The sequence below is a fragment of the Gossypium hirsutum genome, chromosome A03, assembly GCF_007990345.1.
Source record: "Gossypium hirsutum isolate 1008001.06 chromosome A03, Gossypium_hirsutum_v2.1, whole genome shotgun sequence".
NCBI lineage: Eukaryota > Viridiplantae > Streptophyta > Magnoliopsida > Malvales > Malvaceae > Gossypium > Gossypium hirsutum.
The window spans coordinates 109296154-109313214 of NC_053426.1; the positions used below are offsets into that span (position 1 = coordinate 109296154).

Below are 17061 nucleotides of genomic sequence, written 5' to 3' on the forward strand. Positions count from 1 at the left end.
ATACCTGAGTGGAAATGGGATAGAGTTACGATGGATTTTGTATCTGGTTTACCATTGACACAGAGTAAGAAAGATGCAATTTGGGTTGTTGTTGATAGATTGACTAAATCAGCTCATTTTGTTCCAATACGTACGGATTACTCACTTGATAAGCTAGCTGAATTGTATGTTTCTCAGATTGTGAGATTACATGGTGTGCCTATATCCATTGTTTCGGATCGAGATCCGAGGTTTACATCACAGTTTTGGAAGAAACTGTAAGATGCACTAGGTACGAAATTACATTTCAGTACTGCTTTTCATCCGCAAACAGATGGCCAGCCTGAGCGAATTATTCAGATACTTGAGGATATGTTGAGATGTTACATTCTCGAGTTCAAAGGTACATGGGAACGATACCTGTCTCTGATTGAATTTGCATATAATAATAGTTATCAATCAAGTATCAAAATGGCACCTTATGAGGCTTTGTATGGTCGTAAATGTCGTACGCCATTGTACTGGACTGAGCTCAATAAAAATAAGATACATGGGGTTGATTTGATCAGAGAAACTGAACAGAAAGTGAAAGTGATTCGTGAAAGTTTAAAAGCAGCATCAGATCGTCAGAAATCTTATGCAGACTTGAAACGTAAAAGATATAGAGTTTCAGATTGGAGACAAAGTCTTCTTGAAAGTGTCACCATGGAAGAAAATAATTAGATTCGGTCGAAAAGGCAAATTGAGTCCGAGGTTTATTGGGTTGTATGAAGTTGTAGAGCGTATCGGACGGGTTGCTTACAGATTATCGTTTCCACCTAAGTTAGAAAAGATCCACAATGTGTTTCACGTTTCGATGCTTCGAAGATATCGATCTGATCCTTCGCATGTGATTAGTCCGTCTGAGATTAAAATTCAGTCTGATATGACCTACGAAGAAGAACCGGTTCGCATTTTAACTCATGAGGTTAAAGAGTTACGAAATAAGAAGATTCTGTTAGTTAAAGTATTGTGGCATAAACACGGTATTGAAGAAGCAACATGGGAACCAGAAGATACGATGAGAGAACGTTATCCGAACCTATTCACTGGTAAGATTTTCGGGGGCGAAAATCCTTAAGGGAGGGAGAGTTGTAATAGCCCGATTTAGACCCTACTCGGAACGGTAGTTTCGGGACCACGAATATGAGTCGGAAAAATATTTTAAAATTATTTTCTGTGTTTATTCTATATGAATTTATGTCTGTGAAAATTTCTTGATTTAATTTTGTCGTTTAGGTGTCCGATTAAATAAAATGATTTAATCACGTAAATTAAAAAGTGGGTAGTTTGTTTTGTAAAGGGCTTATTTGTTGATGGCTTTCTAAATGGGAGTAGTTGTGATGAAATTAGCCCATTATATATGAAGTGGACAGTAGTGGGCATGATATATGTGATTTTATAATTTATTAACTAAGGTTAAAAAGTAAAATAATAAAAAAATAATATATATGTTATAATTTATGATAAATAAAACAAAGTGCTCATATTATTATTTCAACCATAGCCGAATATAAACAAAAGAAATAGGAGAAGTGAGGTTCGGCCATCTTTCAAGCTAAAATCAAGATTCGTTCTTTGTCGGTTTTTGATAATTTATACGTTTTTGAGATTGTTGCTTCGAGCACTACAAAACCCATGCTTGAATTTTTTTATTTTGATGAATATTTTGAGTTGTACCATTGTTGATAGCTTGTGATTTTTTGTTGTTGATGATGAAAAATGAAAGATATGTTTTAGATTAACATATTTTGTATTGGAGTTTTTGATGATTTTGAGTAATTAGGACTTAATTTCAAAAATAATAATTTGAGGGACTAAAATGTGAAATTGATAAAATATATGGACTTGTATGATCATGGGTACTATTCGGCCTAACATGGGTGTTGATAAATTTTGTGTATTTTGTGTCTTGTGCAATATGGACTAAATTGTAAAAATTGTAAATGTTAGGGGTAAAATGGTAATTTGCCTATTTATGTTTTTTGGATTAAATTGAATGAAAATATGTTTGAATGAGCTTAATTTGAATATGTTTAGATCAAGAAATAAAGAAATCGAATTTGGACCGGGGAAAAACGAAAGTTGTCGACTAGCAACCCCATTCTGTTTTACGATATCCGAGGTAAGTTTATAAGCAAATAGACATATTTATTTGGTAATTAAATATTATATTTATATGCTGTTATGAAATGTGGAATTTTAATATGCTATGGCCGAAAATGATTAAATTTGACTATTACACTTTCGAGTTCAATTCGACCAAGTTACGACGTCCGAAAGCCCCGTATGAACCTTAGGAATAGCTAGGATACATATGTCATGACATAGGATTCTAGTATATGTGTACGAGTAAGGCCATGGCATCGATATGTGATTCCGATATGTGTTTACGAGTAAGACCCTGTCTAGGACAGTGGCATCGATATGTGGTTACATGTAAGACCACGTCTGGGATGTTGGCATTGTACCATTTATGTGATTATTCGAGTGTCCTATCCAATTCCGAATGGTTCATCGGGCAAAGGTAAATCGCGATCGAATGTGTAACTAAGTTAAAGCTAGGTATGATTTAGCTTGTTAGCTATTGATATTAAGGTATGTGTGAAACTTGAAATTTGACAAGTTTTAGGTGATGCAAAAGACAAATTTATGTGAAATGAACAAGTTTATTTGATTCAAACGAATGTTATGAATATTATGAAATAAATTTTGGATATCAATATATATATAATCATATATATATTTGTTCATACTAGTAGTAAAGGCACATGATAATAATAGTTGGATTCTTATGGTTATGCGAATAGATATCTATATATGTGTTGGATCATATAGTGATAATCTAATCTAGAACATTGATTTTACATTTGGTTATTATGACGTCATAGCATTCGGCTATGTTAGTCTTATGCAAGAAAATGCTATTATCCATTTTATTTGTAAGTTCAAAGCTAAAGTTGGCTTTATTAATACAGTACTACTTAAATTGAAATGAATTGATTATATTTTGGAATTGTTTATTTGCTTTAAACTTACTAAGCTATGTTAGCTTATTTTGTGTATATGATTCTTTGTTTTATAGATTTTTAATTCAAGTTGCAAGCTCGGGGATCGTCAGCAAAGTCTATCACACTATCAATAGCCACCCGTATTATGGTATGTATAGGCTGGTTTTTATTTCGAAAATGTTGAAAGTTGGTTATGTATATAAGCTGTGCGAAAATGGCTAAATTATTATATTAGTGATCGGTTATGATAGGTAAGACTTATATTAATCTTGATTACTTAGTTGTGTGCCTTAAATGCATAATATATGTGATGAGCACCATATGTTTTGATAATGGCTTGCGTATTATTTTAAACTAGGTTGTGTAAATTCTTAGTCAAATGCTTAATGACCTTGTCTATTAGTAATTGATGTTGGAAAATTTGGATGTGTAAGTGACTATTTAAACAGCAAGATTCGGCCATGGAAGTGCATTAGTTCAACGTGCGTTTAGAATGTTTATTAATGTGTGATGGTGAACATTAAATACAACATTGTTTCAATGATGGGTGGTTATGTTCTAGCTTGGTCAGTTTGATTAATAGGCGGCAAATAATGTATGTAATTCATGATTAACCTAGTTGATTAATTGTTATACAAAATTGATGTTTAAATGTTTGGTATAGCCTTGACTTTTGGGTAAATGCGTATCTTGCATGCATTTATGATGAATAAGTTAAATATAAATGTTTTGTTTTATATTAAGTCTACATCAAGGGAGTAATCATAATACACATTTGACTTGCTTTAATAGTATGCACATTCGGTCACATATTCCATTATTAAAGACATTGAATTATTACAAATTTTGAAGTTTATTTATGAATTAGGTTGAGACATGCGTACATGATAATTAGACTTGTTATGTTATTTTTGGTTTTCGCATACTGTCTATGTATGTAAAGTTTTTTTTTTTTTTTTTATGATTATGAGTGCTTATTACATGTATACATATAGTTATAGGAACTTGGTAAATAAGTGTAAGTAGTGAATGGGTATAATGCAATATATAGATTATATTTAATATTGTTGTTTCATGTGGGTAATATGATTATTCACATATACATGAGGTGAAATGTTCTAATTTAAAAGTAGTATTAATTTATGAAATAAGTTTTAATTAACCTTTGAGACTTATGTTTGTGATTAATTATGCATATATATGCATGTGTTCATTTGAGATTGTGTTTTAATTCAGTAATGCCTTACGACCCTGTTCCGGCGACGGATACCGGTTAGGGGTGTTACACAAGCATAGTCCTCTTTTTCTGAGACTGTAAAACCCTCTGGTTGTTGTATGTAAATATCCTCTTCAAGTTCTCTATGCAAAAATGCAGTTTTTACATCTAACTGTTCAAGCTCCAAATCAAACATGGCCACAATACCAAGTAAAGCTCGAATCGAACTATGCTTCACAACTAGGGAGAACACATCTGTGAAGTCCACTCCTGGAATTTGACTGTAACCCTTTGCAATAAGCCTTGCTTTATATCTGGGTTTTTCAACTCCTAGAGTCCCTTCTTTCTTTTTAAACACCAATTTACAACGAATAGTCTTCTTACCTTTAGGAAGTTTCACAAGATCCCATGTTTTGTTTTTGTGAAGTGATTCCATCTCCTCTTGCATAGCAAACATCCATTTTTCTGAGTCTTCACAGCTAACCGCCTTAGAATAATTAGATGGCTCTTGGTTTGTGTAACAACCCGTTTTTTTACGGTTGATCGGAACAGTGGTTTCGGGGCCACCAAATCCGAACGAGTAGGTTGGTAAATATTATATTTAATATTTACGAGTTAATTGTGATTTTAAAAATGTTTTTGATATTGTGATTTTTATTTTATAAGCGATTTATTAAGTTCAAGTGGTATGACCCTAAGGTCAAGTGGGTTTAGAAAATGAGGTATCGGGACCTTGTTTCTATAAACCGAGTCGTAAATATTTTTATAAATATTTACGTAGTGGCAATAAGATGGTATTAAAGTTTCGTTGAAAAAATTTATCGTTTCGATAGTTAATTAAACAAAAAGGACTAAATTGTGTAAAGTACAAAAGTTGTGTTATATAACCTAAAGGTATTAAATAGATATAGAACTTAAAAGTAGAATTCCTTATTTGGTAATTAGCCCATTAAAGAGATAGTGGGATATGATGGCTTGGCATTTGGTGTAATAAATAAAGTGTATAAAGGTTAATATTGTAGATTGGTTAAAAATAATAATAAAATGAATATAATAAAAGAATCAAGGTGTCATCTTTTTCATTCTCTTTTTACCAGCCGAATATGAAGGCTTGAGAAGCCATGGAAGAAGCTTCCAACTTTCAGCTAATGCATGGTAGGCATTTCTAGTCCCGTTTTTAATTATTTTTATATTTTCGGGATCGTTGTTGCTTAATCTATCTAATGAGGGGACTATTTTGAAAAACCATTGAATAGTTTGATATTTTCCATTGATGAGTATAATAGGGCTTTGAAGTTTAATGGAAGAATATGAGTCCTTGTTGATAGTTAAACACTTTTTGTTAAGTGAATTTTTGTGAAATTGACAATTAAGGGCTAAATTGATAAATGTGAAAAATTTGTGGTTAAAATGTCAAATAAATGAAATGTGTGGGCTGCTAGAGACACTAGTGATATTCTTCTATAGTAGAATTTTACTCAATTTCATGAATTTGCATTTTTATGATATAGGGACTAAATTGTAAAGAAGTTGAAATATTAGGGGCAAAACTATAATTTTGCCATAAAGTGAATTATGGACTGTTTTGATACCATGAACATTTTGCTAAGCTTAATTATGGTTAAAAATGGTTAATTTGCATGTTTTGAGCTCAGGGACTAAAATGAATAAAAGTAAAACTTTAGGGGTAATTTTGTAAAAATGACAAAAATGACCAAATTGTATGAAATGAGGTGTTTTAATGTCTAAATTAATATACTGAATGAAATTATTAATTTAGATCAAGATCGGGTGGAAAATCGAGAAAAATGAGAAAATTACCAAAATGCCCCTGAACTTTGGTATCTCTACAATTTAGCCAGGTAAGTTCATATGCAATAAGCATTGTTAAATTGATGTTTCTAATGCTTTAATATTGTATAAATTGTATAGACGTGAATATTTTAATGTCTGACGACATATCAACAAAATGTGCACTTAGTGTGCGGGGCAATCAAATATGGTACTTAGTGTACGAAATATTAAGAATGGCACTTAGTGTGCGAGATATTGAGAATGACACTTAGTGTGCAAAATATCGAATGATTCAAAGGGAAATTATAAATTGTGATTGAATGATTAAATAGAGCAAAGTGAACAGGTATACATGCTATATTATATGAATTGTTTATGAGACGACTTTATAATGGTGATATTTGGGCTTTGAGCCTAGCAAGCTTTAAGCTGGTGAATAAAATTATCGGGTTTAAAACCTAGCAGGCTAAATGCCGGCGATTTGATAAAAGTCTAAGACTATGAGACCTTGTGTTAAATCGGCAATTGAATTTGTTCAATGCATTAAGTTGGCCAGGTATGTGATATATTCTTATGCATGTTAGATCGATTGGAATTGAATCATGAGTGTGAAATGAGAAGCATAGGTGAAAATGCCTATGTCATATAAGTGAGTAAGGGCAAAACCATCGTAAATTATCGATAAGGGTGGACTATGTGCGGAATCATCTTATAATTGCTAATTTGAACGGTTGTGTGCGAATCATTGAGCATGATGTATTGTATTGAGATTATGCTTGAGTGAAATTATAGATATGTGATGAAATTGATTGGTGATATACATGTTTAAATAATGTGAATGCAAAGAATGTGTGAAAGAGTAAATTTGTAATAAATCTGCTTGGGACAGCAGCAGTAACGTGATTTTAGAAAATCACCATAAATTGTTGGAGTTGAGTTAGAAGTTGAATAAATTATGTAATTAAACCTTAATGAGTCTAGTTTCTTATAAAAGAAACCGTGTAAGCAAAAGAATTGCTGATAATGAGATATTTGAAGTGGCGTGGGATAGAGTCAAATGACTTCGGGGTCCCCTGTTCTGTTTTTAGGAAATCATTATAAATTGTAAAAAAATGGTTATAAGATAAAATTTATATTCTTAAACTCCTTAATGAGTCTAGTTTCAAATGAAATCAAATATAACATATTTTGAATTCTGTACAATGAGAAATTTGATTTGTAGTGAAGAGTGGTTAGATTAGTCAAACAGTGAAACAGAGGAAACTTTAAGAAAAATCTGGTATTGATTGACCAAACCTAAAATTCTGAAAATTTTATGGATGGAAGATATGTGAGTCTATTTTCAGGGAAAATTAACGGCAATTGATTTGGAGTTTTTTAGCTCCAGTTATAAATAATTTAGTGACTATTGCTCAGGAAGACAACTTGTAGTGAATTTGTGATTATGTAGTAAACATTGATAAAACTTGTTAATGAGTTGCTTATTGTTTTCTTATGAACTTACTAAGCGTAAAGCTTACTCCCCTTTTCTTTCCCATATTCCCTAGGGTTGCCAGGTTAGCTCGGGTTGGAGGCCGTCAGAGATATTATCACATTGTCAAGTCTATGCTATCGGCGTAAGTAAATCTTAGCGTTTCGAGTCTATGGCATGTATAGGGTTGTAAAGTTGAATAAGTAAATGATACAAGACTAAGATATTGGTAAATATTTGATAATGCCTCATGAATATTTTGGGCCTTGTAAGCCCGATTAAAGGATAATATACGTGTGTATGAAAAGTTTAAAATTGATCAAAAATTTTTACGGTCTGGTTTTATATAAATGGATGAGTTTAAATCTGGTAGCACCTCGAACCCTGTTCTGGCGAGGGATACGGGCGAAGGGTGTTACAGTTTGCATCTATATCTTCAGCCACATTTAAAGCACAAGCAACTAAATTAGATTCGGCATACTTTTTTGGAGGTTTAATTTTTCTTCTAGTTCTGTTTTTGGTGATAGAGTATTGTGGTGAAGAAGCAACTCTATTCTCAATTTTTGTACTGGCTTGAGGAGTTGACTCTGTATTAATCTGATGCTCCACCTGCTTTTTATTTTCTTTATTGGAAGAGTCTTTAAGAGATAAGTTAGGTAGCATAGCAGTTTCATCAAAAACAACATCTCTACTAATCACAACTTTTCTATTTTCAGGACACCATAACTTATACCCTTTTACACCAGCTTTATAACCAAGAAAAACGCATTTAATGGATCTCGATTCTAATTTTCCATTATCAACATGAGCATACGCAGGACACCCAAAAATCTTTAAATCAGAATAATTAGCAGGATTACCAGACAATAACTCTTGTGAAGTCTTTTTCTCAATGGCAACGGATGAAGATCGGTTGATCAAAAAACATGCAGTAGAGGCTGCTTCTGCCCAAAATGACTTTGGTAAGCTGGCATTTGACAACATACATCAAACCTTCTCCATTATCGTTCTGTTCATTCGTTCTGCAACGCCATTTTGCTGTGGAGTATGGCGAACTGTCAAGTGTCTCATGATCCCTTTTGACTTGCACAATTTATTAAACTCATCAGAACAGAACTCTAAGCCATTGTCTGTACGGAGGTATTTTATTTGTTTCCCGTCTGTTTTTCAATCATAATTTTCCAAGACTTAAATGCAGAAAACACATCGCTTTTCTGTTTCAGAAAGAACGCCCAAACTTTTCTGGAAAAATCATCAATAAAGGTTAGCATATAATTAGCTCCACCTTTCGAAGGCACTCTAGATGGCCCCCACAGATCAGAATGAATATACTCCAATATTCCCTTCATGTTATGGATTCCTCTGGTGAATCGAACTCTCTTTTGCTTCCCAAAAATACAGTGCTCACAAAAATTCAGTTTGCAAATTCCTTGCCCATCAAAATGTCCTCTTTTGCTCAATTCTGCCATGCCATTCTCACTAATATGCCCTAGGAGCATATGCCAAAGTTTAGTAATATCATCATCTGACAAGGAAGAGGAAGCGACAACTGAATCACCAGTAACAGTAGAACCCTACAAAATATATAACATGGCAATCTTTCTCTACCTTTCATCACAACAAGGGAACCTTTGGAAATCTTTAAAACCCTACTTTCAGCTGTATATCTGTACCCTTTTGAATCAAGAGTACTCAATGAAATTAAATTTCTTTTCAATTCTGGAACATGTCGTACGTCACTAAGTGTTCTAACAACTCCATCAAACATATTAACTTTAATTGTTCCAACACCTGCGATTTTACACGAAGCATTATTTCCCATCAAGACAATACCTTTAGATAGTGTTTCGTAAGTTGTAAAACCAATCCCGATTAGAACTCATGTGGAAGGTACAACCTGAATTAAGTATCCACTCCTCGCTTACTTTAGAATCATTGACAGAAGCGACTAGAAGTTCACCATCGCTGTAGTCTTCTACAACATCAGCTTCACCAGAATTTTCTGGTTGTTTTCCCTTTTGATTTGCAGCCTCCCTTTTAATCTTATTCTGTATCTTGTAGCACTCAGATTTAATGTGCCCTAGTTTTACCTCTGTTTGAAGACTTTGATCTACCCTTAGATTTACCGTGAGAATTCCGTTCCTGTGTCCTTCCACTATCATTATCAACATTCTAATCTTGTCTCCCATGAACAATGAGACCCTCTCCTTGAGAGTCAGGTTTAACCACAAGATGCTTCATCTTATCATATGAGGTCAAAGAATCATAAACCTCATCAACTGTGAGAGACTCGCGGCTATATAAAATCGTGTCTCTAAAGGTTGAATAAGACGGGGGCAACGAACAAAGTAGAATCAACCCTAGATCTTCCTTATCATCCTGAACCTCCATGACCTCCAAGTTTGAGAGAATTTCTTTAAACACTGTTAAGTGTTCATGTACAGACGCACCTTCCTCCAAACAATGAGCATAAAGACGTTGCTTCATATGCAACTTGCTTGTTAGAGTTTTCGACATACATAATTGTTCTAGCCTCTTCCATAATGAAGCGGCGGTCTTTTCTTTCATCACATCCTGCAAAATTTTGTTGGACAAATGCAGATGTAATTGTGTTAACGCCTTTCGATCCTTATGCTTCTTCTCTTCATCTGTTAATGTCGAAGGCATTTTATCTATCCCTAGCAAGGCATCCTCCAAATCCATCTGCGTAAGAACTGCTTGCATCTTAATCTGCCACAACGCAAATCTGGTGTTGCGATCCAACAGCGAAATTTCATACTTTAAAGACTCCATTACAGTGATCGAGATGAACAAACCGGAAGCTCTGATACCAATTTGTGAAAAATAAAAAAATAAAATAAAAAATACACAAAGATTTTTATATGGAAACCCTTTTGGGAAAAAACCCCAGGGAGGAGAAGAAAATTCACTATGTCGAATTCGAATAATTACAAGAGGAATAGACTATGTCTATTTATAGGCTTGTAAAGCTATATTCTAATAAGACTAAAACATCTTATTCTAATCAATATCAAATAGATGGAATTTAATAATGTTTAAAAAACCTTATTCTAAAATAAAATAAAAGAAGTGTAATTCTATATGGATTCTTCTTTTATTTAATTTACCACTGTATTTTATTTAAATAAGGATTCGGGTCACTTAATTCTCACAGTAACATAAAACAGCCACCTAGTCTCTTACATCTTGTGGCCATCTATTACAAAGGAAAAATAAACTTTACCAGATTTTGTTGTGAAAGTCCTCCTGTAAGTGTTGACGTACTTCCGGACATCATCTTCTTTAGACAGGTTAAAGAGCTTCCTAATCTTGGATGCCCTCTTTGGAGCTCTCATCCTTGTCTTTCCAGTGTCAGTCAGCCCAAGCATTCATTCTCACCCTTCTTCACTATAACCAAGTTCAAAACAGACAAGTCATGGCTAACAATGCATCCACGAACAAACTTTCTTCTTCTCTCCCCATTATGCCTCCCATGTCCTCAGAAGCAAGGGGTACCCGCTCAAGCACCATAAACGCAATCAAGCTCCAATTCTGCAGATGAAGACATGAAGGCAAAAACCTAGATTCCAAGTGAGACACCAAGAAATAGAGATCATAATGGTAAGGCAAAAGAAAATCAAATAACCAAGTCATGTATGATTAGACAACACAAATCAAATTAGCCTAAATATATATTACCAACAACGTTGATGCCTAGATGGCAAACGAAATATAATTCTTTAACATTCACCAACTTCATTAAAGCCCAAAGATTTAAGGAAATGGATGTTTGGTAGTCACAAAACATGCTGTTACGTTTCCCCAAGTTTTGTTTGGTAGTAACAGAGAGACAGAGGTTGAAGGAAGAATGGGAAAACATGGAGAGTTGAGCTGCAAAGGAAGTCAGAAAGAACAAAGAAAAAGAAAAAGAAATTCTAAAAATTTCAAGTCAGTTTTTAGTAAAATATTTAACAGCAACTAAAACCAAAAGATTTAATTTTAAAAACTTTAGTAACCAAATTAAAAAATTTTAATAATTAAGTGATCAAAATAAAATAAAATAAACAGTTTAGTTACTATTTTATATTTTACCATTTATAAAAAGGAATATTTAATTTAATTTCTTTAATCTATATAACTATATACAAGTGGAATACCTCTCTCCATTTTTTTTTTGTATTTTATGGAAGAATGGTAGATTTCAATTTTAATGTTATGCTACACTCAAATTTTAGATTATATAATAACATTTAAATTTCAATTTTGGTCCCTGTGTTATGCTCTAGTTTAAGATTCAATCTTTATACTATAATTTTTTGATATAATTTGGTACCTCAATTCTTTTACAATGTTATTGATTAGTTCAAATACTTTGTTTTGATTAAAATGCTGATGTAATTTTAAGAATTATTAATACTATTAATTATTTAATTCAAATCCATTGCAATGTAATTTTTTTAATAAGTGAGTTTTTCTAATTTAAAAATATTACGCCAATGAATTTAGTAAAAGAATGTAATAGTGCTAAAAATTAAATCAAAATTTTTAAATTTTAAAAATAGAGGGACTAAATTTTTAAAAATAAAAATAAAAATATTAAATTTTAAATATATAAAGAGTATACAAACTTTAAGTATATTTTAATATTCAAATATTTACTTTAGAATTTAACCTAGAAATTATTAATAATTAACCCAACGTAAAATGTGGTAGGATCCATACTAATATTAATTAATATTATGAACTTTATATTACTACGAATGATTTTATTTTTAATAGCAAATACATTATATTTTTAAGGAAAAACGTAGGTTGAAATTTTGGAGACAACATTGTTAATTGGGATAACTAATATAGATTGTAAAATGAACATAAAAAAAAAATCTAAACTCAACTATAGTTTGGAAATTTTAAATATGTTTGTGACTAACGCACAAAATAATATTTTATTTAAAAAAACAATAAATAAAATTATACATGATGAAATATTGTTTTAAATGGAATTGGAAAGAAAGCATAAAATTGATTCTTACACTTTAAAATGTTATATAATTGAGCCTAGTGTTAATATATACCTAATTGATAAGATATTGATAATTTAAGACTTAATTTAAAATATTTTAAAGTTTGGGGATTAATTTGGAATTTAAGTGATAAATTAAGACATCTGATACAATTAATCCAAAAATATATTATATTTATAACCTAAAAATTCCATTAAAGTCCTTTTGGTAACATCCAAGGCAAAAACTCTCATTTCATTTACCCACGACTCAAACCTCTCAAATCTTTGTCAGTTTTCATTTCCCCATCCAAACGACGCCCTAAACCAAAAGTCATGGCCACCCCTTCCGCACGTGAGGAAAACGTTTACCTGGCGAAACTCGCCGAGCAAGCCGAGCGCTACGAGGAAATGGTCAAGTTCATGGAGAACGTCGTCTCCGCCGTCCCTGCCCCCGACGAACTCACCGTCGAGGAACGGAACCTCCTCTCTGTCGCCTACAAAAACGTGATCGGCGCTCGCCGTGCCTCTTGGCGGATCGTTTCCTCCATCGAGCAGAAAGAGGAAGGACGTGGCAACGCCGACCACGTCTCTGTCATCCGTGAGTACAGGGCCAAGATCGAGGCCGAATTGTCCGAGATTTGCGCCGGAATTTTGAAGCTTCTCGACGAGAAGCTCGTTCCGGCCGCCGGGACCGGTGATTCCAAGGTCTTTTACCTGAAGATGAAGGGAGATTACCATAGGTACTTGGCTGAGTTCAAGACTGGCGATGACAGGAAAGCGGCTGCCGAGAATACGCTCACTGCGTATAAATCTGCTCAGGTTTGTGGTTATTTCGTCACGTTCTTTTCGATCTTGTGTTGATTTGCTTTATTTTTTGGGTTTCATTAGTTTACGATGAGTATCTCAAATGTTCAACTTAAATTAAGAGTTAAAATTCTTCTTGGAGAAGGAAAAAAATCGTATAAAATCAACGAAATTCACAATTTAAAATATTACAAGAGATCTAAATCTATGAGTAGAGAAGCATATAAAGTATCTAAATTTAAAACTATCACTTATGTGTGATGTGCATAGCTTCATCTTGTTAAAGCCAAGAAAAATTGTTTATATCTACTGATCAAAGGTCACCCCTTTACTTGGTCCCCCAACAACCTAAAATTCGAAATCATTTTGGTTGTTTGTATTAATTCAATTAACACAGTCTAATATTACTATTAGCTTCTTCTCTTTATTGGGCCTTTTCAGGTCACGTCACAAATTGATGCACTTCCTGTTTATATTGACATTTTTACTGCTATTCTCTTTTCTTTAAAGTCTTGCAATCAGTCTGGATCTGAATATACTGTTATTATTTGTATTTTCACACTTTACATTTGAATAGAAGATATTTACCTTTGCTAAAGTGATTATGACTTGTGTTTTGTCCATAATTTCGGGCCCTTTTTCGATGTTATCTGCATCTTTTTTGTTCTGTGTTCTTTTCAGGACATTGCGAATGCTGAGCTGGCCCCAACTCATCCTATTCGATTAGGATTGGCTCTCAACTTTTCTGTCTTCTACTATGAGATCTTGAACTCTCCTGATCGTGCTTGCACTCTCGCAAAACAGGTAGGATAACGGGACTTAAGAATTTTAGTTTAGTCTTTATATTAATCTTATTCTTTGAAAAACGTTGGTGTGCGCTCTCGTGTTTTGAATGGTATTAAGAAATTCTTTTTTGTTCATCCTTTGGAGTGTCATTAATTTGTCTTAAAGTTCCATTAGTCAACATATTTTGTTTCTTTCCTTAGGCTTTTGATGAAGCCATTGCCGAGCTTGATACACTTGGAGAGGATTCATACAAGGACAGCACTTTGATAATGCAACTTCTTCGTGATAACCTCACTTTGTGGACCTCAGACATGCAGGTTAGACCCCACACATTTCTTTTTCTTTTTGACCTTTATATTCTGCTTCTGTTATACCTTAAGTTTTTTAATTATTAATACCTTTTCTTTATCTACTTTAGGATGATGGGACAGATGAAATCAAAGAAGCTCCCAAACAAGAGGATGAGAAACAACCGTGAAGTCTCTAATCTTCATGGTAGTGTTTTACTTCTCTGGTTGTTTTTGTATGGAGAAGTCGCTTGGTCCTACTATCGTCTTCAATTACTTGTTTTTAGTAGATCAGGCCTCAATTTATGAACCTTGGAAGTACTCCTAAGAATTTCTTAGTGTTTCACTGGTTATTGTTTTTGAGTTTGAAGCCTTCTAGCTTTCTAATGGCAGTGAAGTTATGTGCACACATGCTTAATTGTTTTCATGACAATAATGGAGCTGATGGTTGAGATATTTTCTATGGTTAAGGTTTGAAATTTGTTTTCTTCGAATTCTCCGTTCGATATTGATATAACTTTTGTTGTTTTACCACATGGAATATGCTTGCATCTCTTTATTCCCTTGTCCCTTATATTTCAGTTGATGCCAATATATATCTGTCATTGGCATCATCTACTAGCTTGCTTTAAACTTATATGCTTGTCTCGAGATTCTTCTTGGTCGAGTATGCACCATGAAAGCTGATTACCTGGAGATTAAAACATGCTGCAAAACAGGTGTTCATGGGTTTTTAATGCAATTTTTGAATCAATTAATCTTATGGTTATTATTGTAGATTTGCTTTGCTTGCTGGTCCTTAGTTTCATCCATGCCTCTCCCTATCTTCTCCCTCTTTGTATTTTGGTTGCAATTTTCAAAGGAATGGTCCAAAATTCAAATAGTTTTGCAATTTGATTATGACAAATAAATGGGAAACTTTATGCTATGGCCCATAGTCAGAGACTTAATTATTAAGCCATGGGAAGAAGGTACCAATCAATTTGTGATCGCTTTCAACTTGTCTTTTTCTTGGTTAGGAATGGGAATAGGAATAGGAATAGGAATAGGAATTGGAATCCCACTGCTTAGTTGCACAAATAATGGTCGAGCCCACCTATGCCATCTGTCTCGTTCACTTTAACCACACAAAATCTGACGTCTAGCGGAACCATTCGTAGTGCTTCAACTATCCTCGGGAAGCTTGATTGGTTAATTTTCTACACAAGTACACATCAAAATTTGTATAATATAGACTATTAATATATTATAAAATTCATATAAAAAATCTATAATCCTTAGGGTTAATGCTCTATTTGGAATTTGAATTTGTGCTTAGGAGGTTCCAAGCTTTATCTGGTCTCAAGCTCAACTTGTGCCAAAGCAAGTTGTTTGGAGTGGGATTGGATAGCTTAGTGGGCAAGTGACCTCCATTATGCTGCAGATTCCCTCCCATCATAGTATCTTGGATGACCCCTAGACACCAAGAAAATTCCAACCATTTAGAAGTCTACCATTGAAGGGTTCAAAACCAAGAAGGGTCACTCTTGTTAGATCAATCTTGATAAGGCTGCCGACTTTTTTATTTCAGTGTTTCAACTACCTGTGAATGTCTATAATCGTCTCAATAGCATTATGAGCTATTTTGTCTCTTCGAGGAAAAAGCTGCATATGTTTAAGTGGAAGGATCGGTTTATGGCATGGCAATTTGCACTTGAGAAGAAATGGTGTGACAAGCTATGAAGAATCGCTTTCATTGTGATTGCTTGGTCCTTGTGGAACCATAGAAACAAAATGATCTCCTAAAGGATCCTTGCCTGGGTAACTTTGGTGGTGTAATTTGCACTATGACAACATCCTTCGCTTTCCGCAGTACATCCAAATTGATCAAGAGCAGCAACATGTGAAGATAACCCAATATTGGAAGCCCCCCACCCACTGGTCATTTGAAATTCAATGTTGATGGAGCTATGTCGGTATAGATGGCAATGCATCCTGAAAGAGAGGAAAAACAAACTAATTAATTTAATTTATGTCAATATCGAGTATAATTAGCTCTTGTATGTTAGAGAGATTTGATTTATGACGTTTTGTGTAACTTTATAAATTTGATTGGTAAGTTAAGTTACACACGCACTACAAATTTATTATTATTTACTTTTTATCTATGCACACATACTATCTTGTTGGAGAACTGATTAGATATCCGTATATCTATTATAAGTTCGATTTAAACTAATTGGTTGAGTATTAATGGGAATTGAAAATGTGAATACTTTATTTAGTGATATATTAAACTAATTGGATATGCTGGCTTCGTTGTGAAATTTTACACTTGGTGGATCTTCTAAACATGCTATGATGCCAATTTGTGTTCATTTTAAATCTAATGTTGTTATTTAGAATGACTTTCAATTTAGTTTTAGGGTATAGTATATTTGGAAATATGTTTTGTATTAATGAATTTTCTTAATTCAATATGAAGATTTATTTTTCATATACAAATCTCGAGGATTTATAATCCATATTAGAGCTCAAGTAATGTTAATTTAAGGGGAAATCAACTATATTATCGAATTTGGAGATATGCAAAATGATGTTATGCATGCAATTTCACTTAGGTGGCTAAATTTTGGTGAAGTATATTATCGAATGAGAAATTTTGTGTTTTGGACTTGGATTGACATGTT

General features: G+C 33.3%; 1 protein-coding gene and 1 pseudogene across 1 annotated transcript; one reads left to right on the plus strand and one right to left on the minus strand.

Moving 5' to 3' along the window:
• Positions 1–11677, minus strand: part of LOC107887933 (40S ribosomal protein S6-like) — a 31475-nt pseudogene extending 19798 nt beyond the window's left edge.
• A 1021-nt stretch (positions 11678–12698) lies between these two features.
• On the plus strand, positions 12699–14848 carry LOC107887435 (14-3-3 protein 6). The gene is made up of 4 exons (XM_016811687.2): positions 12699–13334; positions 14001–14123; positions 14306–14422; positions 14524–14848. Exons 1-4 carry the CDS (start codon positions 12849–12851, stop codon positions 14581–14583), a joined length of 786 nt encoding a protein of 261 aa, XP_016667176.1. The 5' UTR covers positions 12699–12848; the 3' UTR covers positions 14584–14848.
• Positions 14849–17061: the final 2213 nt, after the last annotated feature.

Excerpts from the sequence above, each read along its gene's own strand:
- LOC107887435 (XM_016811687.2), top strand. The coding sequence starts at position 12,849 with ATGGCCACCCCTTCCGCACGTGAGGAAAACGTTTACCTGGCGAAACTC. Across the intron at positions 13,335-14,000 it reads CTGCGTATAAATCTGCTCAG|GACATTGCGAATGCTGAGCT; the intron begins GTTTGTGGTTAT and ends TGTTCTTTTCAG. Across the intron at positions 14,423-14,523 it reads TGTGGACCTCAGACATGCAG|GATGATGGGACAGATGAAAT; the intron begins GTTAGACCCCAC and ends TATCTACTTTAG.